Source organism: Rhinolophus ferrumequinum, chromosome 6 (genome assembly GCF_004115265.2).
Source record: "Rhinolophus ferrumequinum isolate MPI-CBG mRhiFer1 chromosome 6, mRhiFer1_v1.p, whole genome shotgun sequence".
In the NCBI taxonomy this organism is placed as follows: Eukaryota; Metazoa; Chordata; class Mammalia; order Chiroptera; family Rhinolophidae; genus Rhinolophus; species Rhinolophus ferrumequinum.
In genome coordinates, this window is record NC_046289.1 from 98351816 (window position 1) to 98373262 (window position 21447).

The 21447-nt window shown below is 41.0% G+C and overlaps 1 protein-coding gene across 1 annotated transcript in view; it reads left to right on the forward strand.

Moving 5' to 3' along the window:
- The window catches only part of REC114 (REC114 meiotic recombination protein), a 72343-nt gene that overhangs the window by 41493 nt on the left and 9403 nt on the right, over nucleotides 1-21447 (forward strand). Inside the window, exon 3 of the mRNA XM_033107430.1 lies at nucleotides 18217-18300. Within this exon, the coding sequence (XP_032963321.1) occupies nucleotides 18217-18300 (84 nt within the window). The remainder of the gene's footprint in view (nucleotides 1-18216; nucleotides 18301-21447) is intronic.

The window sequence follows — 21447 nt, forward strand, 5'->3', positions numbered from 1 at the left end:
TTTCCCTCTCATTCTGCTTTAAATATTTCTCTACCTGGCAAGCTCTTATCTCACTGTCTTATTGTCTCCTATTCATGCTGTAAGGCACAATTTAAACTTTTCTTATAGTTGTTGTCAAGCATCTACAAAAGGAGAGAGAGTCATAGAACGAATCCCCAGGCGTCCATCACCCAACTCCACATTAGCAGCAGTTAGCAGCAGAAATCTTTCAACTTGTGTTTTTCCGCTCAGTCCTTTCTGGAGTCTTCTGTGACCTCCCCAGGCAAAGGGAGCTGCTCCTTTCCTGTGTTCTTGGCACCAGGACCATCTGCTCTTAGAATGCTTGTAATGACTCATTTGCCTGTCTCCCCGTCTGGATTATAAGTCCTGTAAGGGTCGGTATCAATCCCTTTTTACCTGGTATCCTCTGTGCCGCGTGTAGACACTGACACATAATAGGTGTCTCATAAATATGAAAACTAATAAACCAACTTCATATCTTCCTCATCCCCACGTGCCATCACCCAATCCTCCCCTGCTTCCCAGAAATATATACATAAAAATAAACATTTCCCCCCAAAGAAGCCAGATACAAAAGAATACATATGTTCGAGAAGAGGCAAAACTAATCTGCAGTGACAGAAGTCAGACGAGTGGCACCTCTGGCCATAGGTCAGGTGGGGACGTTATTGACTAGGTGAGACCACGCGTGAGGGAGCCTTCTAGATCCTGGACTTGTTCCAGCTTGCTGTGGGTGATGGTTAAACATATGTGTGTGTGAAATGTGTCAAGCTGTAAACTTATTTGTGGGCTTTGCTCTATGTAATATGCACCACAATTTAAAAAAACAGCCTGCTTTCTTCAAGTATTTTTCTGCTGGCACCCCATTTTCTTGGTTCCTTGAGTTGGAAACTGGGAGTTGCTCCGTATTCCTCCTGCTCCCTCGGAATAATAGCATTTGAATCCTTGCCTGCCTGTCGCCCCCAGCACCTCTGGCCCTAGAATGCACAACAGTCTGTGGATGGGCCCACTTGGTGTCATTACGGGTTGAGGGAGGGAGTCATCGGACTTACTACCCATTTGACAGGAGTCGTAATTTTGGGAGGCAATGATTCACTGCCCAGAAGAGATTATCTGAGAATTTAAGGCATGTCCATGTCGCCATTTTCAGGACCTGGATAAAAATATCCATGTAAATGAGATATGACATTTGGAACCAAAAAACACACCCAAAACACTACTTTTGCTGAGAGTATATCTCATTGTAGCCTTACATGAGGGTATTATACTCGGTCTAATTGAGTAAATGTTAACTGAAATGTAAAAGAAACAAATTTTTATTACATGTAATGTGGAAGTGTATACAGTCACGTGCCATTTAACGGCAGTGATATGTTCTGAGAAATGTGTCATGGGGCGATTTCGTCATTGTGCGAACATTGTACAGGGCACTTACACACCTAGGTGGCACTGCCCACTACACACCTAGGCAGATGGTGTAGCCTGTCGCTCCTGGGCTGCAAACCTGAGCAGCAGGTTACTGTACAAAACATGCGGTTCAGTGAAGCGCGAGAGAAAACGATGCGACCAAGAGAGGCTGCATGAGGCTGCTGCTGGGGTACCACGGCGTTCCGTCTGACAGCAAACGGTTCTCATAAGCAGAAAGAGTCCTCTAACGGCAAAGAGTGTAGTTAGAGTAAATACATAAACCAGCACCGTAGTCCTTTATCATCATGATCGCGTATTGTGTAATTGTGTGTGCTGTACTTGTGTACGACTGGCAGTGCAGCAGGTTGTTACACGGTGTCACACAAACATGGGAGTAATGCATTGCATGGCTGTGACATCACTAGGCGACAGGGATTCTTCAGCTCCTTACGATCTTACGGGACCACCATCATAAAATCCTCCATCATTGACCAGCCATCCTCGTGCAGCACGTGACTGCAGGAGAATTTAAGGCATTACTCAAATATTCCTTGTCATTTTTCTTCTAGTGGAGGAAAGGTAGTAAAAGTAAAAATCTGTGGAAAGTCCAAAATAAATGGTCAGAGTTTATCCTGTTGGTCTATGCTAGTTTTATTATTGAGGAAAGACAGAATTGATACATCTTTAAGCAAGCTGATCTTGTTTTATTTTTCAGAATAAATATTTTATCAGATAATCAGAGAGCAGGTGCAAAGATGCAGTGTAATGACTGGAGCAGTAAATACTTAAATATATACAGTCAGTGGTGTTTACTTTCCTGTGAAATAAGTTTGATTAAAATCATATTCTTCTGTAAATATGCTCAGGATTTAAGAGAGTTCTGTTGTAAGAAGTACAACTCTAAGAGTGATCTTAGTAAAGAAAATAATTTTTGTTAACATAGAATCTAACATTTGTATGTTTTGTTTTCTCCATATCATTATTGAATAACAAATCTTACGGAAAAAGTAATGAAAATAAAATATCAGGCTGAAAACTTAATTTTCTCAGTAATATCATTTTACCACAATTAAGTAATATCAGATTCCATTTAAGGAAGTTTTTAATATTAAAAATTTGTCAGGGCAAAATAATTGAAAAATTTGTTTCATCCTGTTATCTTGCCCTACTACTACTAAGTGACGTTCTATCCTTGCTCGTGTCGTATTCCTTCATGCCTTTGTACAATTGTATTTGCTGTCCTCACTTCCTGGAATGACTGTTTTTTCCTTCTCTGCCTGGAAAACTCCTACCTGTTTATCTTCCTCACTCGTCTGTTAGCTCTCACTCTGTCTTGCCTTTGAATCCCACTTACCTTCACAGCTCCTGCCATGTAGCAGGAGCCCAGCGAATGTTCAAGAATGATTTTACATTCAGTGTGGTTGTGGTATTCCTCATGTATCAAAGTTTTTAAATTTCTTTATACTCTGGTTTGACATTTGGTCAATATAACTTTACCCATTAAATATGCACGTGTTACCAGTCAGATCATACCTTATGTACTCATCCAGTTTGTCTCAAATTTGCTACATCCACCAAGATTCTTAGGAAGAGTTTTTTGTCCTGTTGCTGTGTATGTCCGTTTTCCAACCATTTGTTTGGTGCAGGCTAGTTGGGATCCTTTTATTGTTATTCTTTTAACCAATGCCCTGGCCCTAATAGGACCTTTTCTTTTCTTATCCAGCATTCAGCTCCAGTTCTCCTCTTAACCTGGTTATAAATTATAGAAAATTCCTAGTCTACCTTGATTATTGTAGCTCTCAGAACATTGCAATCCTAATGTGAAAAGGCTTTCTTTATATTTTCATCTCTACCGATGGAGCACTTGGGGAGGGCATACCTGAAGAGGTGGTTTGTGCAGAGCGTCTTTTCTGAACTGACAGAATTAACATCCCACTGCTTTTTTTGTTCTTACAAGCAAATGTTTTTATATTGATTTAGTTATTTTATGCAGAAAACATAGTAGGCTCCATATATTAAAGGTAAGGAAAGCTGTGTTATTTCTTAGAAGCTGAAAGCTTTTACTTTTTATATTTGGTCTTTTGTTACACAGTTTCTGTTAATGGAAGACAGTGTGAACTGAGAAATAGGATTCTGAATAGTGACCCTTCCTTCTCCTTTTTTAAAGCTTTGCCATGTTGTCTTGATTGTACTCTTAATGTCAGTTGGTATTGTCTAACTGTCCTGAAATATGAAGTGGCATTCTGCCTGGCTCAGCTGGTTCACTGCGTGTTCTAATTACTACCACTTGTGAAATCTACAAATTAAAAGTTTAAAAAGATGCCTGTGGTGCTGATAACATGGCTGAAGTGCCACTAGAAATCAATGCCGGCGAACGTGCTATGTTTAATAATTCAAGAATTGGATCAGAAATTGATGTTAACTATGAACAATGTGGATAGACATGGTTTGATAAGGATTATAGTTTAATTCAACCAAATATGTATATTTTTATCAAAATTAATTTCAGTCATTTGTAGAAGCATTGTTGTTACAGTTGTGAATATTTTGAGGGATAAATGTAAACGAATGAATGGGTTTTATAAATCCTGCCTTAGTAGCCTGAAGAGCCAATGAGCACAGCAACCCTAGAGGCCCCGGGAACATAAGAGATACAGGGCTGAGGGGAAGGTACTTACGTAAGTCTGTGACTAACTCCCTAACTCTCTGACCTCAGAATGGATTTTCTAAATCGCCAAGGAAAAGATGAAGAGACTGACTACATAAAAGTGGAAAACTTTGGTATGTCCCACAAAATACATAACCAAGAAAATACATAACCTAGAAAAATTTTAAAATGTAGGGAGGAAGGCCTTTCTAAATCAGATATAAAAACCCAGAATCTATAAAAGAAAAGATTGATAATGTTTGCTGCATAAAAAAATCAATGCTTTCTGCGTGGAGAAAATACTATAAAGAGAGTTTTTTTAAAAAGAAAAAAAACATGACAACAGAAATAAAATTTCAACTTAAGACGAAGTGTTTACTTCTTGGATATATAAAGAATGTCTACAATTTCAATTAATAAAAATATTATAACTCAATTATAAATGAGCAAAGAATATAAAAAGGCAATCCACAGAAATGGAAAGCGTGTGTGTATAACTTAGTTAGATAAATACAGAGGATGGCAAAAAAATGTATACACATTTTAAGAAAGGAAAACTGTATTGTAATTGGTAATTCAATATATACCGATAACAAAAGATGAATACAAGTCACATTCGACTTCCGCAATTACAAGAGGTGCTCAAAGGGTTACCATCAGCATCCAGACACTTCCGATGGCAGCGAACCACTGCTTGAGCAACGCTGACCAAAGTGTCCACTTGTATACATTTTTTGGCACCCCCAGTACATCATGTATACATACCTGCTTTTGTATATGCATAGAGTGTACCTGCAGGTTTCAGTGGTTGTCCAGGAGGGGAACTGAGTGGCTGAAGGATAGAGACGGGAAAAGGACTTACTCTTTACTTTGAAATGTTTTTTACTATTGATTTTTTTCCATTGCATATTAAATAGATACGGTATCTATATGTATATACATATACATAAGGGAATTTTATGTTAAAAGCCTAGAAACAATATTTAGAGCACAAAATGACGTTTTATTATAACAAAGAGCTCACACAAATTAACAAAGACTAGATTGTTACAGCTAGGTAAGCAAACATCCACGAGCAGCCAGTTGACAAAACAAGAAAACAGAATGAATAAACAAACATACAGAAATAGGTCCATCTCAGTAGCTCAGAATGAAGCTCAGCGGAGCTTTCGGAGGAAGTTGTTCCCAAGTGCCATCTCTGTGTGTCCCTGCAGCTTCCTGCACCTGCCCCTGTGGTGTCACTTACTTTCTGTCTCTGCCTCTAAACTGCAAGCTCTCTGAGGTCAGAGAGTGTGTCTCTTGTCATTTGTCCCAGAGTCTGTCACAGTGTCTGGCACACAGAGAGAGGCTTGCTTGCTGAATGAATGAATGAATGAACAGAGTAAATAGATAGTGGTCAAAGATGCAGGTATTAAAATACTTAGTTTCTTTAATAAGGGAAAATTAAGTTTTAATATACAATGTGTTGGTAAGACTGTGATGAAACTAGAATGCTCCTACTGCTGGTGGCACAGTACATTGTTTCCCTAAAATGTTGTCCTCATTTGCCAATATTGTCAAGAACCCCCCCACCCCCACCCCCGTCACAGAGCACAGCTGGTAACATTTAAGTCACTTCCATTTCTCTGAATCTGGCCTAAGATGACAATCTAAAGTATAAACAAACTACACATTCAAACATGTTCATCACAGTGTTATTCGAACCGGGGATACAGTGGAAGTATCTATAGACCCACCACTGAAGTAATGCTTTTTAAAAAATTGTTGGATCCAATGGCAGGCATTAAAAATTATCCTCACAAAAACGTAACAGCATGAAAAATGCTTGTGATATAATAACGTTAAGTGAAAAAGGCACAGTTCAGAATATGTGTATACTTTAATAACACAAAATGTAAAGAAAAACTAAAAGGAGATACTTTAAAATGAGAAGACATTTGGGGTGGCCGGTTTGCTCAGTGGTTAGAGTGCAGGGCTTATAACACCCGGGTCACCGGTTCAATTCCCTCATGGGCCAGCGAGCTGCGCCCTCCACGGCTAGATTGAAAACAGCAACTTGACTTGGAGCTGATGGGTCCTGGAAAAACACACTGTTCCCCAATATTCCCCAATAAAAATTTTTTTAAAAAAAAGAGAAAACATTTGTTGTAAGTGGAATAATTTTAAGTACAGCGGCTAAAACTCTTTTTTCTAGCAAGTGCTTGCATGGGTACTACCAATATTTGCCTTTGATACTCTCTGATAGGTTTTTTTCTTTAGATATATTAATCTATTCAAACAACTTACTGTGTTATCTTTTATTATTTTTAGTATAAGTTTGAGAGTCAGAGATTTCTTTTTCAGTAGCTCTGTAGTATGATTATATTATTTTTAAATTTAAAAACGTTTACATATCTCAGCAAATATAAAGAGATCTGTATTCCTACAGGGTTGCTGTAGTTATTGTCTTGGTGATGTTGCTTATGAATTCTGAAGATGGCTTTTATGGGCTTTATAGACTAAATTATGTCCATCTCTAAATTCCTATGTTGAAGCCCTAACTCCCAATGTGATGGTATTTGGAGGTGGGGTCTTTGGGAGGTGATTGGGGTTAGATGAGTTCCTGAAGGTGGGCCCCTCATGATGGGATTGGTGCCCTTAGAAGAAGAGGAAGAGAGACTCTGGCTCTGTCTGGCTCTTCCCCACCCCCCACCCCCACACCGCCCATGAGGAAAGGCTGTGTGAACAAACAAAAAGGAGGTGGCTGTGTACAAGCCAGGAAGCGGGTCCTCGCCAGACACCGAGCCTGTGGATATCTTGATCTTGGACTTCCAGCCTCCAGAACTGGGAGAGAAATACCTGCTGTGTAAGCCCACACTAGGACCTGTACTAACCCTTTGTGAGTATGGGATGCTGGAGAAGGCACATAACAGTCCCTTTTTATTTTGTCCACAAACCACTTTCTTCACAAGGAACTGAACATAAAGACTAGTTTCTATAGCTTTTATACTGCAAGTAAAATTAAGGTTCTGATTATTAGTGTTCTAAGTATCCAGGGTCTTTAGAGAGGCACCCACCCATAACCTGGAAAGAAGAGAAATAAATTTCCTTTTGAGAGTTAAACTGTAAAATCAGAGCCCAGATATGTAAAGGTTTCCCAGGGTTACTGCCGGGCTGAATCCTGAGGAACAGAAAGTGAAGGTGGAGCAGCAAAGCCTTGGCGAGCACAGTGACGCATGGATGTGAGGTGGATTCTGGGCCAAGGCTTCCGCAAAGAGACGTGCTGTGAAAGGCATTTATCGGTCCAAAACTGCAGTCATTGTCTAAGACCACATCCACCAATTCCATTGCACCCAGCATCCAGATGGGGGAGGGCACGGGGTGAGGGGCTGAGAACTTCATCAGAATGGAAACTTCAGCTGTGGCCATGGACCTTTGTCCTAAGAGGTCCTAACGGGTCCTTAGGATTTCTTGGCAGTTCATGATCTTCCGAAGTCTGCTAGTTATGAACTCGATACGTATGTTTATATACTTCACCCTTCCCACTTAGTCTTCTGTAGACCATATAAAAGATTTAGTTTCTGTCCTGAGAGAAATAGGACACTATTGACGGATTCTGAGCAGGGGAGTGATAAGACCAGTTGTGATTTTAGATAAAAACAATATCTCAGTGTAAAGAAGAGGAGGTGTGTGTAAGAATAGGAAGCCTACTTTACGAAGCTATTTTAGTAAATCGGGAAAGAAGATGGTAGCTTCTAGCAGGGTGGAAGGAAACGGATTGATTGAAGAGATACGTAAAAGCTAAAATCAAACCGGCTAGTGGTGGTTTGGGAATGGGGGTGGCGAGGGGAGAGATATGAAGGAAACTTCTAGGTGTCTGGTTTGTGCAGCTCCACTGAAGGCGGCGTCATTCTTTGTGGTTAGGGAGCTCTAGCGAAGAGCCAAGCCTGGCAGCAGGTATGTGTGTGTGACCATGGCTCTGGTGTTGCAGTTTGAACTGGAGGTGTCTTTGAGACACTCAAGCAGAAATGGCAGTTCCACATGTCCTCATTTACTGTATAACAATTAACCTCCTGGATCTCTGAAGGTCAGAGAGAGGTCTGGTCTCTGAAGGTCTGCGCTAGAGATATGATTCGGGAATCATAGGTATTTAAATAGTAATCGAGGCTGTGTATGTGGTGAAGAGAGCCTGGGAGAGGTTGGAAAAAATGAACAAAGGAAAGGTTGAAGAGAATAAGGGAAGGAGCTGTTGGGGTAGGAAGAAAGCGTGGAGAGTGTGGGCTCGCAGAAGCCAGGGCAGGCATGTTTCAAACAGGAAAAGGTGGACAGCCATGGTGAAGACTGCTAAGACATTGAGTGAGAGTAAGATAAAAAATTTGTTAATTTGTATGTTGTTAAATGAGAAGATGTGGAGTTTTTAAAATATATTGGGGTGACATTGGTTAGTAAAATTATATAGGTTTCAAGTGTACATTTCTATAATACATTTATTTATTGTATTGTGTGCTCACCACACAGAGTCAGTTCTCCTTCCATCACTGTATGTTTGACCCCCTTTACCCTCATCTACCACCCCTTTGCCCCCCTTACCTTAAAATGGTATGGCAACTGGACAGGGAAATTTGGATAGGTACTGGAGTTGTTTAAGTGAATTATGCTTGTCTTAAGCTATGTATTAATTAAATCTGGGGGGTTGCAAATAACAGAAACTCAATTTCCTTTAAACAAATAAATAACTTACTGTCTCATGGAAATGAAATGTCCAAGGATAGGAGTGACCTCTGGCACATTGAATCCAGGGGCTCAAACAATATGATTATCAAATTCTCTGTCTTACAATGTCATTATCTAATTCTCTGTTTCTCAACTCTGCTTTCGTCGAAAGAAGGATCTCTCCCGGTGACCCCTGGCAACTTCAGGCTTTTCTTATCCTTACAATCCTGATTAAAAGAGTACTCCTTCCTAGTTCGAGCAAAAATTTCATGATTGACTTGGATTTTACTGATTTGTATCACATGCTTATCCATAAACTAATCACTTTGGTTTGAAGCAATTAGATACGCTGACTGGCCAGGCCTGGGTCACCTGCTCACCCCTGGAGTCGAGCCCAGTAAGGAAGTAGTCTTGTCTGAATCACATGGGCTGTGAGTAAGGGAGGGGTGGCTTCCCCAAAGAAATCAAGCTGTGTTCCCAGAAGAAGGAAGAATGCATGTGTGCCGGGCGGGTGAAAACCACAGACATCTATTTCAACTATGAAAGATGTTTGGGGCCCAATATGTATGAATACGTGCTTCTGCAATATATTTTGTAGGTAAGCTTTTTGGCCTAAAGGAAGAATGGATCGATGTGTTACTATTACTTACAGAATGAACCCCTGGGGCTCATTTTTATGGCTAGAGAAAGGTTGTAATTATTCTTGCTACATGTGCTACTACTGGTTTGGGGAGCTGCGTAGTAATTAATCTTAAAGACACATTGAGACCAACAAGCACATGAAAAGATGCTCACCATCACTAATTAGAGAAATGCAAATCAAAACCACAAAGGGTAACACATCAGATAAAAGAGAGACTACTATAAAAAAAACACCAACAAAGCAAAATGTTGAGGATGTGGAGAAACTGGAACGTTGGTGGGATTGTAAAATGGTGCACTGCTGCGGGAGACAGTCTGATGATTCCTCAAGAAATTAAAAATAGAACTACCATACGATCCAGCAATCCCACTTCTGGGCTTGTACCCAAAAGCACTGAAAGCAGGCTGCCAGAGGTATTTGATACCCCCATGTTCACGCTACCATTATTCACAGCAGGCAAAAGGTGAAAGCAACCTGAGTGTCCATCGACAGATGAATGAATAAACAAAATGTGGTCTATGCATACGGTGGAGTACTGTTCTAAAAAGGAAGGAAATGCTGGCACACGCTACAACATGGAGGCGCCTTGAGGATGTTGTGCTCAGTGAAATAACCAAGTCACCAAAGACAAGTACTGTATGAGGTCCCTAGAGCGGTCAAATTTATAGAGACAGGACGTAGGGTGGTGGTTGCCAGGGCTGGGGTGGGGGAAATGACTTGTTGTTTAGTGGGTACAAAGTTTGTTTTGCAAGATGAAAACGTCCAGAAGATCTGTTGCACAACAATGTGAATACACTTAATATCACTGAACGGTGCACTTAAAAAACGTTCAGACGGTAGATTTGATGTTAGGTACTTTTTATCACAATTAAAAATTTTTTAAAAGACGCATTGACTAATTCCACAAGTTATGTACACAGATGTTCCTTAGAGACCAATGTATTGTATTTCATAATAGCCAAAGGCAAGGGGATTTTAAGGGTTGAATTTCTCAGAAGCTATACCTAACACCACCCCACCCCGTACCCCGGCCATGCCTCTGAACTCCGTGATGGTTTTACTTTGCCACAGAGGCATTGATTGTATGATCCATGAAGCTTTTTCCTGGTCTTCTCTTACATAGTCCACTTGTGTTACGTGTCATTAGTAACCACCTTTTAAAAGAGTACTTTTGATCTAGTTTCTAGGACTAGAAATTTGTAATTTGTAATTCATCATTATACTTGTTTATAAGAAATTAACACACTTGCATGCCATTGGACATTTTTTTCATTTATGCAGTAAACATAAGTGCCTATGGAGTGTCATTTTTAATTTTTTATTGAAGTATAAGTGACATATTAGTTTCAGGTGTAGAACATAATGCTTCAATATTTGTATACATTGTAAAATGATCACCAAAATAAGGCTAGTTAACATCTCTCACCTTACATAGTTACATTTTTTTTTCTTGTGATGAGAACTTTTAATATCTGCTGTCTTAGCAACTTTCAAATATGCAAGACAGTACTAGCTGTGGTCACCATTCTGTACATTACATCCCCAGGACTCATTTCATAACGGAACGTTGTACCTTTGTAACTCCTTCAGGCATTTGAATGTCATACGTGGGCTAAGAGATGAAAAGGTATGCAGTATGTTCTTTGTTCTCACGGGTCTCACGGGCCAGGCAGCACACGGGACAGAGTGCTACATGTGACAACAGTGTGAACGAGATACGGGAACGAAGAGAATGGGTCTGTCTTTCGGGATGGGCCACATATAAAGAAAGTCTTCTTAGCAGAGGTAATGACTGGGCTAAATATTTCTTTTTAACATATTAAAAATACTTAAGAAGAAACAGATGAATCCACCATCATAGTGGGAGAGTTTAACACACCTCTAAATAGCCAATAGTAGAGAAGACAGAAATCAGTGCGGATGTAGAAAACGGAGCAAAAGAACGAGCAGCCTGACGTGACTGATGTATGTAGACCCCGGCCCGTTCTTTTCTCGTGCACGTAACTGAGTATTTGTTCGCCTAAGTAGTGCTTAGAGGAAATTTTTAAAGGCATGATAATGGTTTTGTGTTTATATTTTAAGAAAAGTCCTTAGCTTTTAGAGATGCATTCTGAAATATTTATAGATGTCTGGATTTGCTTCAGAATAACGCGGGCAGTGGGAATTATGGGTGTAAGTGAAATGAAATCATACTATTTTACTAGTTTTCTCTACTTTTGTGTGTGTTCGAAAATCTATATTACAGGGATACAGGTCGATCAGTTATTTCAAAATAAAAGTTTTTGAAAAATCAGTTCAAGGGTCATTTCCTCTGGGCCTTATACTCGAATGCCTCTTTTCGGTGCTTCTGTAGGAACATGTAACTTGCCACATTGCTTGTTACTGTTAAGTGGTTGTTGGATTTCCTCTAGGCTGTCAGTCAGGTCCCTACGGGGCTTGGATCCTCTGGAGTCAGTGACAGGACCCGGCACGGAGCCTGGTACATAATAGATCCTTAATAAATATTCTTGGAACAAATTGTGACTTTTCCTAACAGCGTGGTTTCTAGATGTTAAACATTCTAAAACATAGCGCTCCTACGGGTTAGCATTATTCATTCATTTTATTTATCTTACTCCTTCCGAACAGGCTATGTTTTGCTACAAAACCAAACTGCTTATATATCCCTTGTAAGTCAGGAAAATTCCAACTCCAAACTAACGTCAGTTATTGAATGGGCATGTTCGTTTGAGCCGTCTCAGTCCGAGGCAGGCTGCTGTTTGTTTATCTTCATCCTACGTGTGGAGACGTCCTCTGAGTAGGACGATTATTTCTCCTCCAAACACAATATTGTGTATTTCTGAATATAGCAGAAATGCTCATATTCAAATCCAAGATCAAAATCTAATCCTCAAACCCAGCTATAAATTATTTCTTATCTACCTTATTGCTCCCTTTTATTAGCTTAATAAATAACAGTTGGTTATGATTATTGAAAATTTAATTTTAGAAAACCCCAGTTCTTTTGCTTGCTTTCGTCTCTCTGCATATTATCTTCATATTCTGTAGCAGCTCCTTTATCATGGATATGTTTTTCCTGTTTTCAGTGTAATTTGAACCTCACAAACCATGAGCTCCAGGGAAAGTGAGTCAGAAGCAGAACCCTGAAGCTTAAGCCAGGACCTAATTTTTAAATAAATCACCTGGCACCTAAACACCTCACATTCATCAAGAAGCCTTTTTGGTGCTCTGGGCTTGGGGACGAGGTGGATTGTCCATGGTTAGTCATCCAGTTATTTTTGTAACCATATTTTTCTATGCTGCTTTCCTCTGAATCAGGGTATCGGTAGCAGGTATGAACATTTTAAATTGTTTCCATAAAAGTAAAATGCTTTGAAGTGTTTTCTTCAAAGCACTTATGATCACATCTGGGTTTGTTTTGAAACCCAATTACCTAGTAAATGTCAGTGATCCCCATGCTACCCCTGGCTGCCTGCTCAGACGGGGAGGTAGTCAGAACTGAGAGATGCCCTGAAAACACGCAGTGGTAGAACCAACAGCAGGGGAAATGGGTTTGGTGAGGGGGAGGGCGCAGGTAGTGTTTCCGCCATCTTTGGATGTCAGATTGTCTGCGTGTAATCTGTGCATCCATTATTTAGGTCTTTTTCTCCCTTCTTTTAACCTTACGAAAACAGAAGCCAAGGAGGCCACGGATAACTAAGATGTAGAATGGAACCTCATAATTTATAATACTTGCGAACCAAAAGCTCACCTCACTTAATACAAAAGTATGGTGTGGGGCCCACTTTGGAACCACGTGGCATTCTGGCCACGGGCGCCTGTGCCAGGGAGACTGTGCCAGAGCTGGACAGCATGAAAGGATGGGTCAAAGTGTGATCAGAGGAAATGGGGGTGTCAGGTTTGGCAGACTTTCTTTTTATTCAACAGGCAGGCAAAATACAAAGATTCAAACACAGCCCTTGCTCCGGGGAGTACACGGTACCGTGGCAGCTGGAAAGAGCGTGGGCGGGGCAGCCTGACAGACATGAGCACAGACGTTGCAGTGCCCACCCTGCTGGACGGCTGAACTCAGTGCAGACTTGTTAGACCTGAGTTTTACTTCATCCCTGACACTGCTGCCAGTTCTCTACTCGCGAGCAAGTTTCGTCCCTCTTTGCTTCCACATTGCTCTGTCCCGGACATGATTTCTTGGTATTGGCTCCTTCTGTCTGCTGCTAATCTAGCGATCCCTACAGTAAGTAGTCCTCTCTCTTTTCCTTCTCACCCTGTACTGTCAATTCCCCACTGTTTTCCCATCCCAGCACCTCCAAGGAGTATGGCAGACTATCATCAGTTAACAGTGGCTTTTTATGGCAGTGATTTTTACTGGGTGGGGAACCGGTACCCCCAGAACCCAGGGGAGAAGCTCCCGGGGTGATTCTGCTGCATTCTCCCCTGGGCAGATTCAGTGCCTTTTCAGCCCCTAGCAGAGTGGCCGGCCCAGTGGAAGCTCAGTGGTGTTCAGTGGGGACAGCAGGTGCAGCAGGTCCCCGAACTGTCTGAGTGCTGCCAGAGGGGCCATTAGCCGAGCTAAACTGATTCACCAGCTAGATCAGCCTTAAAGGAGACTCAAGGAGGTGTGTTTTCAAAGAGGTGGATAGGAAGATCAGTTATTAAACCCTGGGAACAGATGAATGGCAAGCGATTAGGTACACAGACTTCGTTACTAAATCCCAAAGCATATGAAGGAAAAAGCTCTTTCTGAGTCTTGAACATGATTCGTATAAGTCAAATGGAAGATGTCCTACGTCATTGGACAGGTAATATATTGGTGACCCTCATTGCCCCCAAGAAATGAGACTGGCACGAGATAATTTGAATAAAGAGTTTCCTTCTTTAATTCATTCACTCAGTAACACTTATTGAAGCACCTTCTTGTGTCAAACACTACAATAGATGCTATGTGAACAGTCGTGAGCAAAGCAGACATAGCCCCTGCCTGCAGGGGGCTTATAGTCTAGTGAGATAGATGTTAAGCAAATAGTCACGTGCACAGAGAGATGCTATGAAAGAAAAAAGTAGAGCGTTACGGGAAGGTGTAACAGGGTGACCCAGTTGAGATTAGGGGTAAATGAACAATGATTAGGGGCTAATTAAGCAAACAATCAGGGGGAAGAGGCAGAGAAGAGAGATGTGTGAAGTCTGAGGCAAAATGGTGTGGACGAACTGACGACGAAGAGCCGGAAAGCGGTTCAGCTGAGGGGTGCTGTCAGCGAGGCAGGCCCAGCTGGCCCCCACTCAGCACGGCACTGGCTCCATCTGCGTGCTGCTGGTGCTGACCCACGGAGGAAGAAATGGAACTAGTTATGATGCAGCCTGAACGTACAAGATCCTGAGCGGTCGGCCAGCTGTGCCTTGTGAGGATGGTTGAGATAAAGCTGAGTTTTAAAAGATGAATGAAAGAGCAAGGCCAGTTCAGGAACGATCTGGACAATGAAATCAAGGTGTGAGGAGCATGACATGTTTGCGGAACTGCAGGGAGTTTGTGGTTCTAGTACAGGGTTTGCACGCGAGCTGGAGGAAACAATCGCTCCTGAAAGGCAGAAGCCCGGTGTGAGCGACGGCTATGCACTGAGGAATCTGGGCTGTACCTGCAGGTTTTCTTGTGGCGGGGTGTGGAGGAGGGCATGACGGGAAGGCAGCGACGTCACCATGCTTTGGCTTTACAGAGACTACGCTGGCAGAAGCATCGATAGATTGAAATTGGGCCTGGAGGAAGGAAGATACTGCATAATTCTGGGGAGAACTGAGGGCAGCCTTGATGGGGCAGTGGCAGTGTAAGTGGGGGGAAGGGTCACATGAAAGAGCTGTTCGGGGGTAGAATCCCTAAGACTTGGGGAGTGATTAGTGCTGCAGGAGGAGTGAAGAAAGAAGGATTCGAGCATGATACCGGGGGATCATGTGGGTCCGTGACGGGCGTGTGATGCCATTCACGGAGGTCACAACACGTGGGGGGGGATGGGCAAGGTTCCATGGAGAGAGAGCAACTCGCCACGTGAAGAAGTCCCATAGTGTCCAAACTGGACTAGAGATAGGAAAGAGCCTGGGCCAGCGCCAAGAGCTGAGCGCGTCTGTTCTTTTTAAATAAAGCTTTGTTTTAAAATAGTCTTAGGTTTCCAGAAAAGTTGTAAGATGCCTGTTCCCACAGGCAGTGTTTCTTTAGGTCCTGCCTCCCCCTCCTCCTTGAGTGGACGCCATATCGGAATGGAGAGCCTCATGTGGACCAATATGCCCGGAGACGTGCATAAGAGGCTTCTGTGGTTCAAAAAATCGAAGCAGTATAAAGGCCTCCAGTAAAAATTCATCCTCCCTCCCCTAGACCCGACTGCTCACTCCCACTCCTACAGATAATTAGTTTTGGTCTCTTGGGTACTGATGCTTCCATGTTTTAAGTGGAAATGCAAACCAATAATAAGAATACAGTCGTGCACAGCTTAGCTTCCAGGATACCTTCTGAGAAATGCATCGTGAGGCCATTTCATCCTTGCACGGATATCAGTTAGACACCTTACACAACTAGATTGTATGGTCTACTACTGGAATTGTGTGTGCTAGACTTTTACACGACTGGCAGCACAGTAGGTTGTTTACACCAGCATCACCACAAGCGCTGGCGTAAAGTGTTGCTCTGGGACGTTACCACAGCTACAGCGTCACCGGGCCAGTTTTTCAGCTCCGTTATAACTTATGGGACCACTGTTGTATATGTGGCCCATTGGTGACCAAAACGTTATTATGCAGCACGTGACTGTACACACTGTGTGTCCCCTCCCTTTCTGACACACAAAGTCGTGTGCTGTGTGGACGTTGTTCTGTTGCTTGCTTTTTTTGCTGAACCATATACCTTAGAGATCAATACATACAGAACTGCACAGTCTGAGAAGGCAGCCAGGGACCACCTGTGGCTGCTGAGCCCTTGAAATATGGCTGGTCAACCAAAGGACAGAATTTCGAATTGTATTTAAGTTTTGGTTTTAAGATGGAAGCAGTATAAAATATTTCACCATTAAACTCAACTCTATTGTTTTGGTAGAACTGCATTTCACTTTTACCATGGAAAATACAGCCTCCAAATTGAGCTATGGTGTGAGTTTAAAGACTTAATTTACATATTGTTGTACTATCTTAATAATGTTTTACATTGTTTACAGGTTGAAATAATTTTTGATATCTTAAATATTAAAATTTTACCAGTTTCTTTTTGTTTTTAAAATATGACTAAATTACATATATGGCTCAAATTATATTTCTATTGGACAGCGCTGCTAATAGACCATCCATACGTTTCACAGTTTTATAGTAGTCCGGTCTATAGAGTACCACACTTTACTTAACCAGTCCACTATTGGTGCATACGTTAGTTGTTTCTAATCTTTTACCATTAAAAATGAAGAAATGTTTAACCTTGTCCACACATCACTTCATGCGTATAAAGGTTGATCTGCGAATGAATTTCCGATATTGGGGTTGCTGGATTAAAGAATGCATGCATATGTAATTTTGCGTATGTAATATGTAATGTAATGAGTATATAATTTTGGTATTGCCAAACTGCCCTCCATAATGGGTGGACCAGTTTGCATCCCCACCATCAATGTGTGTGAGTGCAGTTTCCCCCATACACTGCCATTTATAGCTACAACGTTTACATGTTTTTGGATATAATAATGAACAAATTGGCTTGCTAATTCCAAGAGAGTTTTAAGAAGAAATCACAAATGGTTTCCTAACTTCTTTTTCTGTTTAAAAAAAAACTATTAATGATAAAACTCTTAGAATCAACATTTTGGAATTGATTCTTTTTTTCTAATGAAAATGTCAAGGAATTAACCTACACAGTTTTCGTGGGCTGTACATTTCGATAGACGTTTCATCATCCTCAGATTTAGGAACAGAGATTTTTGTGAGGGTTTCCATGGGTAAGGGACAGCGTTTGCTTGTTTTCCAAGACTTAGAGATTTCTCAGGTTCCCATAGCAGCCTTCCCTGGCTGGGCGGACTAATATTTAAAGTAGAAAAGCAGTGTGCACGCGGGTTTTCCGCACTGTCAGCTTTCCAGTTCCCTGGGTTCATTTCCCTAAATGCCGAACACTGTCTAACTTAACGGGCTGCTTAGCTGAGGAAAAGCACTGACAACATCATTGGAGCAATCAGCTGCCATATTCATTAGACAGTCAATGCTATTTATTAAGCCGCGGAAAAAGATCGTCGGTCCACCTTTAGGATCCAACTGTGTCCCTGTTTTAAGACTGTTGTGCCCGCTACTGCCTTCTTCTCTTTGCCTTGTTTTTTTTCAGATTGAAATGAAGAACTAAACATTAGGCATCTGAAAACAAATGGCTTCATTTTTCCCATTCATAGGAATCCGAAAATACGATTCTTGTGAAGAGAAACCTCACTCTGTAGTTAGGGATGTGTCAGATAATTTAATCATTAACATAATGGAAATCCTTGGCTTTCAAGAATGTAAGTTCCTATTTTGGCAAATTCTAGAGGCATAGAAGAGTATGATAGCAAATAACACTGGACATTTACTGTCTCTAATAGTTTGTCTTTTTTCAATATGAAAAGATTAAGAAAAGGAATAAAAGGTACGAGTCGGTGTGGATCGTGCAGGAAGAGCACGAGGAACTAGGGACTCACTGGAGAGGTCGGCCTCGGCCGTGTTGGTACTGAGTCGTTTCTGCTGTGCTTCAGTCAGAGAACAAATCATCAGACAGCTTTCTGATAGGATTCTTCATGTCCCGTTTTTCTTCTGTTGCTAATTTTGCGTAATTATTTTGTTGCAGGAAGGGTTTTCACTCATTGGTAGCAAGAACTGGTTGAAGATTGTAAGAAGAATGGATTGTCTGCTGTTTGGAACGACGATAAAGGCAAGATGCTGTGTGGTCAACTGCTTTTGAGCATCTTCTCATCTTCTGTGTGCGGATGGGGGTGGGTGCAGGAGCTGCTTTTTGCAGGTGAAATGGGGTCATCCCAACATGTCAAGATGAGCAAAATGAGTGTTTGGCTTCTCTAGTTTCTGTTGTGATGCCAGTGCCTATCAGTGAGGTGATTGATAAATACGAGACTGTGGTACATACACAGTGCTCTGCATCCTGTTCCCTTGTCATGGAACATGGTGGCACAAGCGTTATACATGGCAGTCTTTGAAAACGTGATTTTTCATGGCTACATAGCATTTTACTGTTCAGATGCGCCATGATTTTGTTAACTAATCCCCAACTCTCACTATTATAAATATGTTTTGATTTTCATAAGGGTTTATTTGGAAGTCCTAGAACTGTGAACATTTATTTTGTAAATTTTCCCTCCAGGTAGGTTGTCCATTTCTACAGCACTAGCAATGTGTAAGAATGCTCGTGTATCCAAACCCTCTCCAACACAGTGGTAAGATTTAAATTTAAAAACTAGTTCCCAATTTGATAGGCAAAAATGAGCATCTTCCTTTACTTTGCATTTCTTTAGTAACTGATGAGAAAACACTTTTTGTGTGTTTGTTCGCCATCTATATTTTTTCTGTGAATCATCTGCCTACTGCTTTTGCCTAATTTTCCTCTTCACAGTATTTAGTTACAGTATGTATGGAGATTACATGTTATAGACATGTACAGATTACATGTTACATAGAAATATGTATTTATGTCATTGGTGTAGATACATAATTATATAATCATGTATTGAATATATATAACATTGAAGTAATTTTATAATCTGCAATGATAATTGTATTTATTTGCAGTAGTTTATACTTACTGCAGTGGTACCTCAGTTTTCGAACGTAATCCATTCCGAAAGATGTTCGAGTTCTGAAACGTTCGAAAACCAAGGCACAGTTTCCCCATAGAAAGTAACGCAAAATGGATTAATCCGTTCCAGATCTTTAAAATCCACCCCTAAAACTGCAAATTTAGCATGAATTTTACTATCTAATGATACCATAGATCCATAAAATTTATGGCGTTCGTAAACCGAAATGTTCGTCAATGGAGACCACTGTACTTTCTTCATTGCACTGAATTATCTAGACCTTCCAGAACACATAGTTACATAGTTACAGCGTTGTTCTGAATACCTCACTGACCTGAATGGGCAGTAGTTGTTAGACGTTAAGGACACCTCTGGGGCGGGTGCTCAAGCGGTTGGAGCGCCGAGGTCGCCAGTTCGATTCCCACATGGGCCGGTTAGTGCAATGTTCATAATACCAACATGGGCCAGAGAGCTGCATCCTCTGCAACTAGACTGAGAACAACGGCTTGAATTGGAGGGGGGATTTAAAAAAAACACTTTTGGCTGTTGATTGAGATACTCTTTCAGGGATAGTTTATTTAATAATACCTTTATCAGGATTACATATTAAATTTTATCAAAAGCTTTTAGACACCTGTCAAGATACGGGTTTTTTCCCTTTGATCTATTGACTTGATATATTAATATTGATCCAACAGATTCTTCTTTTTTGCCTTACCTGGCAAAGCGTATCTTTGGTGTTTCTTGCCTAGATAACTTTAGTGAACTAAGTATTATGTAACAAACACCATTGTTTCAATTGACAAATGAAAGAAGTACTTTGAAATAAAATTTTCATTCCTTTAACAGCAATTCAAAATAACTTAAATTCTGTGTGTTAATGAAGATTATACTTCTTTACTATCTGGCTGAAATAAGTAGATTGTATAAGTTCTGCCTATTTGTACTTTCTTTTTTTCAGTAATTCTGATCAAAATGGTCATGTCAGATTGGCTAATAGTTGACACATAATTACCTTTCTGAAGGAATTTTAGTTCAAAGGAGTAAATCCAAACCACTGTCCTCTTTACTTCTCACCCCAGTAACTCACTGAAGAATTTTTTCATGATTTCTTCTGGCCTAGGCTTTGGTTTCAAAGCAAAGAATCAAAGAAAATGCTGAAGTCCCTTCTCTAATGAAGTCTTTTCTCTGTACTCCCCTCATCTTCTGCAATAGAGGAAATCACTACTTGAGGTGGGGAGAACTGCTCTGGTTGGGGTCCTAGTAGTGATAGGAGACTTCTTCCAGATCTGAGCAATGAATGTAAAACCAGCAGTCAAAGCTGACGGGTCTGTGAGGTCTCTGCTGGCTCCTTGGCTCTCTGCCTACATGGTGCTGAGACTGTGCTAAGACTGTAACGTCAGCTATACAGCCTGTGGCTTAAGAATCTCCCCAGGGCCAAACGAGGAGACAAAGAAATGTGTCCCAAATGAAACAGAACAAAACTCAGAAAAAGAACTAAACAGAATGGAGACAAGCAGTCTATCAGATGCAGAGTTCAAAACACTGGTTATAGGGATGCTCAGTGATCTCAGGGAGAACTTCAGCAAAGAGCTAGGGAACATAAAAATGGAGATAGAAAACATGAAAAAGAACCAGTCAGAAATGGAGAATGCAATAACTGAAATGAATACATTAAAGGGAATCAACAGCAGATTAGATGAAGCAGAGGATCAAATTAGCAATTTGGAAGACAAGGTAGCATAAAACACCCAGTCAGAACAGCAAAAAGAGGGGGAGAGATCCAAGATGGCAGAATATGTAAATACTGTGCTTGCCTCATCCCATGAACATATCAAAATTACAACTAAATTACAGAACAGTCAACCTGGAGAAACATCTAAAGTGTAGCTGAACAGCAGTGTTGTAACTAAGGATATAAAGAAGCCACGTCAAGACTGGGAGGAGGGCTGGAGGAGACGAGAAACAGGCTGGTCCCACACCCACAACAGTTCACAGAAAATGAATTAAAAAGTCTTTTTTACTTTTAATTATGGCATAAAAATAAATCTCATCAGGATTTTCAATTTAAGAGTCCTTTTTGTTAACCCAGGGACAAGTTTTCCATTGTGCTACCCGATGGTGGTTGGATGGAGCTATAATGTTCAGATTTTTCCTGATGGTTTATCTTAGGTCCTCATGCACTGACCTGGCATTTCTGGCTTCAGATGATAAGCTCGATTCTATCTGAGAATTTTACAAAAGGAAACATGGAGCAAGGCTTCAGTCAG